Below are 11,151 nucleotides of genomic sequence, written 5' to 3' on the forward strand. Positions count from 1 at the left end.
TGTGTTGCGAGTTGCGACGAGTTGTTAACGGATACCGACGAGTGATTTACGAATGCTTGCGATTGACTACGAGTCGGAGGTCCGTAAGGACTCGTAAGAAAAATCCACCTGTTGTAACATCGTACGGAAGCCCCGTTTCGGTGCACACTCATAAACATATTACGCCGGAGTTCGAAACCATAGTCGGTAAGGGCTACGATATTGTAGTATCTCTGAGGCAGTTTGCGGTGTATCTGGCATTTGGGTTCGTGACATGAAGGAAGTTGTCGCAAGGTGCAAACTGGACTATTGTCATCTCCGGTTGAATACATTTGACTCTTGGCCCGGAATTGCAGATGCAAGAGGTGTGTTATTATTTTTTTTAGGGGGGGGGGGTCCTCAAATACCCATGCATATTTCATTTTGCCTAATTAATTATTATTTATATTTGATATTTGTTTGTTTTTATTGAATAAATTCATATAGATCGATAAAATTGTTAATGTTTTCTTTGGAGAATTCCCTATCTATAAATATATCTAAAAATACGAAGCATCCAGAGGAATCACCAACATTCCAATAGAAAGTAGTTGCGTCAAATTTTTTTTCGTTGCATACGATATTCCAGTAATTTTCCAACCAATGAAAAAGCGTGAAACATATAAAATTAAATGATAAGGGGTTGATCTATAGCTCTCTGGTGGTCTGTCCCAATACTTTGGAGAGAGCTTCACATTTGCAACTAATGCGGATACAACAAAACAAACGACTATCTGATTTTTAATCAAACTTTAATTATCCTTTACTATAATTTCAGACACTATGGGGTATTCCATTTAAAGAGACTGACCGGTCTGAAAAAAAGAAAAGAATGAAAAAAAACCCATGAAAGATCATTCTATATGATACATGTATCAAACATTTACCAATATGGCTTATCCTACAATGCTTAAACTTGTATCTTATAAAGTAGAAGTCGGATTTTATCTATCGTCCACAACTTGTGATTCCTGAGTATATTTCATCATGACTGATTGATTGATTGAATATTGTTTAATCAATATCGAGAATATTTCACTCATATGGAGACATTACCACTGCCGGTGAAGGGCTGCAAAATGTAGGCCTATGCTCGGCGCATATGGCCATTGAGCAGGGAGAGATCTCTATCGTGCCACACCTGCTGTGACATGGGACCTCGGTTTTTGCGCTCTCATCCGAAGGACCGCCCCATTTAGTCGCCTCTTATGACAAGCAAGGAGGTACTAAGGACCTATTCTAATCCGGATCCCCACGGGATTTTTTCATCATGAAACTTTTACCAAAAATTTTTAGTATTAAAGAGGTTCGCACCTGACATTTGGAGTAATGTCAATTTTTTGGGAAGTGTATTTTTAATTTTTATGTTGAAGGAGAATTGGGAAATTGAAAAGAAAAAAATCGCAATGCTTGTTATTGAGTTATAGTGATCTAAACACGCCCTTTGTGCACTTAAAATTTATTCAATTAAACTTGATTTGTTTGTTGGTGTCAACATAATATAAGCAATAGAAATCAATCATTACATAAAATAGATACATAATCATGTCTTCAAACAATAGATATTAAAAAAAGTTTAAAGTGACTGATTCACGATTTTCCTCCAAATTTTGTTTTTCACTTTAAATGATCAAAATCTACAGTCTAGAAGGTTTCACAAGAAAAGGTTATTCATCACAGTGGCGTAGCTAGGTTTGAAATATTTGTAAGCAGGGGGTCTGGGGGCTGCCCCCAGAAGCTGACGACATTTTTCTTATTATATAATAAAAATTTAATGAAAATATTTGTAAGCACGTGCTTATAGTGCTACAGTGTAGGTACGCCACTGCGTCATGATAGAAGTTCATTATAGAGAGCTTATTTGTTTTTACAACAAAGATGGAGGTGTGTTATTGTTTACGGGGTTTTCAAAATAAATGGATACTGATCCAAGTTTATATATATCACATCTCAAGTATAGTAGAATGTGTCATTTAAAAGTTAAAATTTGTGATTGTACAAAATCAAGATGCTTTTTAAAAATTACAAAATTCACGTTTCACTGGTTTGTTTCTTTACATAAAAAGACTCATGTCTTGGTTTACATAACTCGGAATCGAAGATAAAACCTTGCATTCAGACGGTCCAAATTTTGATGTCAGCATTAAATGAGCTATATTTTTTAATCTTTAGCATAAACAATTCTTTCGAAAAATGTGAACCAGTCCCTTTAATATAAGTAATGGAAATAAATAATGACCTTTTTGCACTTGATAAACGAAAAACTTCATATCAAATTTGAGAGTTTAAAAAGACATTTAAGGAATAAATAAATGTCATTTTCTAAAATTTCACATAATGTTCAAGGTCCTGTTTAAAATTTAAAATGGAAATGAAAAAAGTGGGGGTTGGAGACCAAATTTTTAAATTATTGATGAAAATATTTTAAACAAAATTTCGAGTTAATTGATTTAAACTTTTTTAAGATTCGGTGTTCTATCTGGATTGATTGTAAAAACTCCGGGTTAGAATAGGTCCTCAGTACCCCCTTGCTTGTCGTAAGAGGCGACTAAATGGGACGGTCCTTCGGATGGGACCGCAAAAACCAAGGCCCCGTGTCACAGCAGGTGTGGCACGATAAAGATCTCCCTACTGAATGGCATAAGCGCCAAGGTTATGCCTAAATTTTGCAGCCCTTCACCGGTAATGTTGACGTCTCCATATGAGTGAAATATTCTCAAGAGGGACGTTAAACAATATAAAATCCATCAATCCCCTCCTTTCATCCTTTCGCCTTCCAAGGAGGACTGTTAGATTTTGCATTTGGCTCAAGAATTATGGTGTCCGGATAGGGCCATTTGCAAAAGCGTGACTGCATGTTAGTCACAACACGCCGTCACGTCACCAAGCAACGCGCCTTCGCGCAGACAAGCAATGCACCTTCGCGCTCTCACGACATCAAGCAACGCGCCTTCGCGCTCTCACGCCAACAAGCAACACACCTTCGCGCCGTCACGCCAACAAGCAATACGCCTTCGCGCCGTGTTGCTTATTGGCGTGATGGCGCGTTGCTTGTCTGCGCGAAGGCGCGTTGTTTGTTGGCGTGAGGGCGCGTTGCTTGTTGGCGTGATGGCGCGTTGCTTGTCTGCGCGAAAGTGCGTTGTTTGTTGGCGTGAGAGCGCGAAGGTGCGTTGCTTGTTGGCGTGACGGCGTGTTGTGACTAACGCGCAGTCACGAAACTCGGCTAAAAAGTGCCTTATATTAACCATTTCTGAACGGGTATTGATCATATACCACACAAGTAATAGGGATATGACTTTCAGACAAATGTCACCCAAGGTCATTTTGTAAAGGTCAACGTCACTCAACACATACCTTCGATATGAAAAAGAAACCTTCATTTCATCATTGTGCGAGTCATTTGTCATATGAAGTAGTTCATTGGTTAGATTTATTTGGGTGAACATTGCTAAAACGCGGAACGGAAGACGTAACAGAGAACGGAAAATATTTTATGCAATAATGTGATGAGGAAGTCAGCATTTTGTAAAATCGAAGGTTTATTATGAATAAGGGAAGCAGAAATTACAGAGAGAACAGGAAGTCATCCTCAGAATCCACCATTTCATACTAATGCATTATTAGGATTTTAAAACGGTGGATTCTGTGGATGAATGTACCAACAGGTGCTTGCTTAACATTTTTGCATAGTAAGTTTTAATAAAAAATATTAGTAAGTGCCTGTTGGTACCATCCTTTTTCCCGGCTTTGTCACCCCAGATAATGAATTATCATTGTTTTCTGCATGTCACACTCCCTGTTGTAAGTACACACATACACGGTATTATGTGTAAATACATGTACAGTAAGTTAATGTTGTAAGTACACACATACACGGTATTATGTGTAATTGTATGTACATATGCGTTAATGACGTTTAGCCAAAGAGTGGGGGGAGCATATAAACCACGTGTGTTCTTTTCATTTTCTACCCATAGGTGTCACTGCTCGCTAACACCTCTGTCAATGCCGAAATTTCAAAATTCATGTGAAACGCTTTGTAAATTCTTATACAAAGATTTATCTTAATTCGCTTAATCAATTTATGATGCAATATTTTAAGATAAAGTTGTTTTATCGCTTATAAACAATTCCCAAATTGTTGATTTTCATCAAAATGAATCATTTCCCCGATTTTTAGGCGTTATCTTATCTACATTAATCATCTAATTCTTAAATTCCGTCTTCTGTTCCGTTTTCCGTTCCGCTTATTAGCAACATCCGATTTATTTCGGGGAGCATCCATTAATTTTACTGATATTCTTGTTTACGTCCCGTCGAGAATTTTTCACTCATATGGAGGCATTACCATTGCCTGTGAAGGGCTGCAAAATTTAAGTTTATGATCGGCGCTTATGACCTTTGAGGAGGGAGGGATCTTTATCGTGCTACAACTGCTGTGACACGAGACCTCGGGTTTTGCGGTCTCATCCGAAAGACCGCCCCATTTAGTTGCCTCTCACGACAAACAGAGGATACTGAAGACCTATTCTTACCCGGACCCCCATGGGACTATGTAACAGTATATATTGTAATATATGTAGTAGTATAGATGTAATTTATGTTTGTGAGCGTGATTATATATTTTTAATAAAGCATCTTTTTGAAACAAGTTTTTACAACATTTCACTGTTTTTGAATCTATTTTGAGATTTCAGAGAAGAATGGAGCGCTTATCCTTATTTTCTCTTCCAGTTCACTGACAACAGTTCTCTGCCTTCAGTGTTTTATATAGAGACTTTTATTACATACATGTATCTTATCTAGTAGATTATTAGATAAATCGTACGTTTATGCGAACACAGGAACCATTTTTTGTCAACTTTCTGTAAGGTTGGGTTTGGTCGGTGTTACAGATATATATCGTTCAGCTAAATGGTTGCCAGTAAAGGCTGCAAGATTGACCCCTTAAGGCTATAGTGATCCCCTAGCTAACATCTCTTAGCAAAATAGCAGACAAACTTGTTTTCAAAGTCGGTTCATTGGTGAATGTTATCCGGAAGTAAAAATCCAGCTATGTGATCAAACATTGTATTTACTCGGCCATTTCCACGCGCGACAAATACTAGTAGTCAATTACAGAAATGGCCGAGTAGTTAAGACTGCAAAATGCTAAATGTGGTGCGCAAATAGGAAGGACCCCCTGAGTTAATATCAGCGATATTCGTCGAGGCTGAATATTTGAACTGACGCTTCTTCCAAATCTCAGACCAGTGTCACATAAAGTGATTCGGGTTTTGCCTGAACTTCAGCCGCTTGTTGCGATTACAATGGTTTAAAATAAATGTCTTGTCTGCTTCAACTTTTCGCCTTAAACATCCTATTAACGCCCTATCACAACGAAACATGTATTTCTTACCTTTACATAGTGTAAATCCCACAGTAGATCAAGTTGGCTATTTTTGAAGCTGTTGCAAATGACTACCATTTCATATTTACCTTCTCAACACAGAAAAGTTCCGATAGTCTATTTCATGATATTTTGTACTACGATTGGAGATACAGAACTTACGGAATAACAATTACTTTATACAAAACATTTAAACATATAAATTTAAAGCAATGAAAAGAAAACTGTAATTTTTAACCAATCTATTTGAAGGCCTCCTAAACTATTTGATGAAGCGGACAAGGAATCCCGTTTAACTCATTTTAATCGCAACAAGCGGCCAAAGTTCAGGCAAAATTTCCCGAGTCACTTTGTGTGACACTGGTCTGAGATTCGGAAGAGGCGTCAGTCCAAATATCCAGCCTCGACGAATCTCACTGAGATTACCCCTGAGTATACATAGTAAAATCTCATTTCGCTTGCATGAAATTGCGAGGTTGACCCTCGTTATCTGTTCACCTTAATAAACGTAGCGCATGTTCTTAGCCCTTAAATGTCAACATTATTTTCTAACTTTATATGAGTATGAAATTCTAAATCAAAAACGTTGGTGGTCCTCAAATGATTTTCGATGAGCAATTTCTTGATATCAAGCTTGTATTTTCTAGATACTAAGACGCATAAATCTTTTTGCGGAATTTTATCTCGAACTGCGCGCCGTAATTGATTGAGTTATTTATAGAGTTCTGTCCTTGCGAATCATTTTCTTTTTCGACAATGAGTTTATACAATTTTCTTTATTATTCATAATAGAATACCTCTTTGTTCCGGTGAGACGGGTTTAATTGGGTGTGGCACTGCCATACAATTGGGTTATGTTATTGATGTATTTGTGTTTATTTTTTCCAAAATATTCATGACAATGTCTTTGTTGACTGAGTATTTGATATGTTGTATAAGTTTGGAAAGAAACAGAGTATTTAGTGTGTTTTATTTCTTTTCCTTGTAATAGCTCATTGCCAATTTGAATATATAATAAAAATAGTGACATTGAACCAAAATCTTTGTCATAATACCTTTCACAAATAATCTTCTCCAGTGAATGGCATCTACTTTTTACAAGCGTCATTTGCCCGCGGATTGTCGTAGCAGCAATGCACTTCCGGTTGCGAAATTTCTTCTTATCACTGCCCCTCCACTTCAATGGCCTGTAACCAAAGGAACGCAACCCTGTGTGCCACCTCAATCTGCCCATAATTTCGTGTCCTCCAGTATAGTAAATACCTTTAACATATTGTGTTCATTATGTTTTCGTGATTTATCAAACACTACATGTATCTTAAACTCAGTATGATTTGGGTTCACTTTCGTTAAAGTTTGAGTATAAAATGTTAAGTTTTATGTATTTGAAATAGCTCTGTAACAACTCGCGACTCAGTAATCAATGACAATCATCTCACTGTCCCCTGCTTTTGCAAAAAAAACCCACAAAAAAAAAACAACGCGGGATGCCAACTAATCTTCCCTTGAAGGCTTTGTCAATTAGTTCGTTCCTTAGTCCGTCTTACAAACTTTAAGATGGCACATAAGATACTTCTATTCATATTTATTGTGCACATTCCCTATCAGAGATTGGGTCTCTCCCCTAACACCGTCAATTTGTGAGCTCAATTCCCTCAAAAGGAAATGCGATTTTATCATCAGATAATGCATTTTTTACTTTTATACTACTTAGGCGTATTTCGAAAGTTTGCGATTTACTCGTACATAAAGAGGTTGAATATATTTACCACCAGACATTTTTTTGCCCAGAAACCTCTGCTCTCTTCTGGATGAGATTTCAACCGGGTAGCCTTGTAATATCCAGCACGCATTCTATAAAATACAAGTGTATGATGATAAAGCTCCTGTGTTGAATTAAATATGATTTTCGTTATTTAGATGTAATATATACGGTGTAAATAAGATGTATACTCTGTGTACTCAAAGATTAATGAAAATTCTGCATAATTATTCATCTGAAAAAATACCGGAAACTGCAATTTCTGTGGATTCCATGCAATACAGCGTACCTCCTATAGTTTCCAAAGAGGATTAAAATCCTACAGTAAGGCACGTGTACAACCTACAGTAAGGCACGTGTACAGCCTACAGTGTCGGACGTATACAGTCTACAGTAAGGCACGTGTACAACCTACAGTAAGGCACTTGTACCAGCCTACAGTAAGGTACGAGTACAGCCTATAGTAAGGTACGATTACAGCCTACAGTAAGGTACGAGTGCAGCCTACAGTAAAGCACGTGTGCAGTCTACAGTAAGGCACGTGTACAGCCTACAATAAGGTACATGTATCAACCTAGAGTAAGAAACGTGTACAGCCTACAGTAAGGCACGTGTACAGGCTAGAGTAAGGTAAGTGTACCAGTCTACAGTAAGGCATGTGTACAGCCTACAGTAAGGCACGTGTACAGCCTACAGTAACGCACGTGTACAGACTACAGTAAGGCACGAGTACCAGCCTACAGTAAGGCACATGTACTAGCCTACACTTTGGTATGTGTACCAACCTGCAGTACACCAAGTGTACAGCCCCCAGTACGGCACGTGTACAGTCTATAGTAAGGCACGAGTACAGCCTACAGTAAGGCACATGTACCAGCGTACAGTAAGGTACAAGTACCAGCCTACAGTAAGGTACATGTACAGCCTACAGTAAGGCACGTGTACAGTCTACAGTAAGGCACGTGTACAGTCTAAAATAAGGCACTTGTACAGTCTACAGTAAGGCACGTGTACCAGCCTACAATAAGGTACATGTATCAACCTAGAGTAAGAAACGTGTACAGACTACAGTAAGGCACGTGTACAGCCTACAGTAAGGTAAGTGTACCAGCCTACAGTAAGGCACGTGTACAGCCTAGAGGAAGTTAAATGTACCAGCCTACAGTAAGGCATGTGTACAGCCTACAGTAAGGCACATGTACAGCCTACAGTAAGGTAAGTGTACCAGCCTACAGTAAGGCACGTGTACAGCCTAGAGGAAGTTAAGTGTACCAGCTTACAGTAAGGCAAGTGTACAACCTACAGTAAGGCACATGTACAGCCTACAGTAAGGCACGTGTACAACCTACAGTAAGGCACATGTACAGCCTCCAGTAAGGCACATGTACAGCCTACAATAAGGCACGAGTACAGCCTACAGTAAGGCACTTGTTACAGCCTACAGTAATATAAGTGTACCGGCTTACAGTAAGGTAAGTGTACCAGCCTACAATAAGGCATGTGTACAGCCTACGCAAAGGCACGTGAAGAGCCTACAGTAAGGTACGAGTACAAGCCTACAGTAATACAAGTGTACAGCCTACAGTAAAGCACGTGTACAGTCTACAGTAAGGCACGTGTACCAGCCTACAGTAAGGCACGTGTACAGCCTACAGTAAGGCACGTGTACAACTTACAGCTTAAAGGAATGTGCGGTACTAGCCTAAATAAATGTTTATGTACCAGCCTGAAGGAATGTGTATTTACCAGCCTAGAGGAATGTGCATGTACCAGCCTAAAGGAATGCGTATATACCAGCCTAAATGAATGCGTATATACCAGCCTAAAGGAATGTGTATATACCAGCCTAAAGGAATGCGTATGTACTAGCCTAAATGAATGCGCATGTGCTCTACACGAAGGTATGGTACCATGCGGTGAATGTTATTTACAGTGTACTCACCATTGGAGTTTTACGAAGAGGCTTACTTTTACAATCGACGGCTGACTTTTATAATTTAAAGGGGCCAGCTCCAAATTGAAAAATTTGAAAGGGGTATTTGCAAAATTCAAAGACTTTACCGCATTCAGTTGTTGTATATTGTTTAACATCCCACTCGATAATTTTTCACTCATATGGGGTCGCGGTAGCTCAGTAGTGGAGCGTTCGCTTCGTAACCGGGAGGTCGTGAGTTCAAGCTCCGCTCGTGCCATGCCTGAGATTGATATGGCAAACATAAGGCGTTAAAATAGGTAGTGATTGCTCCTTCGCCAAACGCTCGGCATTTAGAAGTGAGAATCACGAGTCATTCAGGTATGACCTTAAAAACGGAGATGTGTTGGCACGATAAAGAAATCTCACTTCTACGGCGTTAATCTCTAAACATAGGCCGGGTCTACATTTGTGGTGCATCACCTACAGATGGTGACCTTTCAATATGAGTGAAAAATTCAGAAATCATATGGAAACGTCACTATTGCCGGTGAAGGGCTGCAAAATGTACGCCTAAGTTCGGCGCTTACGGCCTTTGAACAGGGAGGGATCTTATATCATGCCACACCTGTTGTGACACGGGACCTCGGTTTTTCCGGTCTTATTCGAAGGATCGCCTTATTTAGTCGCCTCTTACGACAAGCAAGGGGTATTGCAGAGGACCTATTCTAACCCGGACATCCACGGGATACGGCACTTCTAAAGGCCAAGCACATGTCAAATGTTTATATCGATGATGAATACAATATACTAGGGAGTAATCGATTTTCATGGGGGCCAATATTTATGAGTCATTATCACAAACATTGTTGATACTATGTATTATGATTTAAATGTATACAATTACACATCACTTATTGGTTGTCTCTATATTTAAACCTAGAGATCCAACACGAAAGAGAGGGAAACAAGGACGTAGCATTTTTTTTCAAAATGAGAGGGAGGAGCTATGAAAAAAATATCACTCGACAAGCCTACCCCCAACCCCCTTCCTCAACGTTTTGGTCTGGTATAGAGCTACCGTCCAAAGGTATGTGTGTGTGGGTGGGTAGGGGTTGCTTTGTTCCTGGGGGAGCCAGAATCCTAAGATGTGAGGTATAGAGAACATTTAAGCTTTCAGGGCTGATGACACATTATTTAGAAATGTCAGGATAACTTGAGGTCGTCTGCTTACAATGAGTGCGCTGTGGAACACTTATGATATACAGTAAAGCTTAAAAAGACTTTCTTTTTATAGCAATTTTCTGGGTCCCTTCATGCATTTCTCAGCTCGTCATTCGCAGTTAATTAATTACATGTACATTTGAATATCGATAAATTTAACTCAATGAAATATTAAAACGAGTACATGTAGTGCATTGTGAAAGTGTCGAACAAATGTAGAAAGAATAGGAGTTGCTAAAGAGTTTACAATACTCTTGTAATAAACATAATTGTCGGTTTTTGGTGTTTTTACTGAAGCAGTCTGTATACTCATTTCGGTCCATTTTCTGTAGTTGGAGTTGATCCCTTTAAATTGTAAAAGTCAGCCACCGATTGTAAAAGTAAGTCTCTTCGTAAAACTCCATTAGTCACCATACTTACTATCTCGTATCTAGTATCAATATACTTTATATCAAAGGGGGAAAGACCACGAGAGAATACTGACCCAAGCATCAAACCAAGTAAACTTCTGTCTCTCACTGATAAAATAGCAGGAGTTTCTGTGCTGAAACCATCCGGAACCGCATTTACCATCGGCGGAAACTGAGAAAAGAAACGAAACAACATAGACCATATACGGTAGTGAATCAGGGAGCCACACATTCCCACTGAAACAGACGACAGGAGGAGCACGAGAATTAAGGCGCGAAAAATTAGAAAGTGGTCAAAATATTAGAAATGTTTCTTAAAGCTGACATGAAATAATAAATATAGTATAATTCTATATGTCCGCCATATTTCTCTGCTAATCCGCCATATTAGTTGTAGTTTCTATTGTTATTTGTATCAGGGTTCGCATGGTATATA

The 11,151-nt window shown here is 38.8% G+C and overlaps 1 protein-coding gene across 1 annotated transcript in view; it reads right to left on the reverse strand.

The window, feature by feature from the left end:
* Positions 1-680: 680 nt before the first annotated feature.
* The window catches only part of LOC125682970 (perlucin-like protein), a 17,182-nt gene continuing 6,711 nt past the window's right edge, over positions 681-11,151 (reverse strand). Inside the window, exons 2-5 of the mRNA XM_048923622.2 lie at positions 10,790-10,887; positions 7,177-7,261; positions 6,463-6,670; positions 681-833 (exon numbers count right to left, since the gene is read on the reverse strand). Of these exons, the coding sequence (XP_048779579.1) occupies positions 800-833; positions 6,463-6,670; positions 7,177-7,261; positions 10,790-10,887 (425 nt within the window). The 3' untranslated portion in view covers positions 681-799. The remainder of the gene's footprint in view (positions 834-6,462; positions 6,671-7,176; positions 7,262-10,789; positions 10,888-11,151) is intronic.

The sequence above is a fragment of the Ostrea edulis genome, chromosome 6, assembly GCF_947568905.1.
Source record: "Ostrea edulis chromosome 6, xbOstEdul1.1, whole genome shotgun sequence".
NCBI lineage: Eukaryota > Metazoa > Mollusca > Bivalvia > Ostreida > Ostreidae > Ostrea > Ostrea edulis.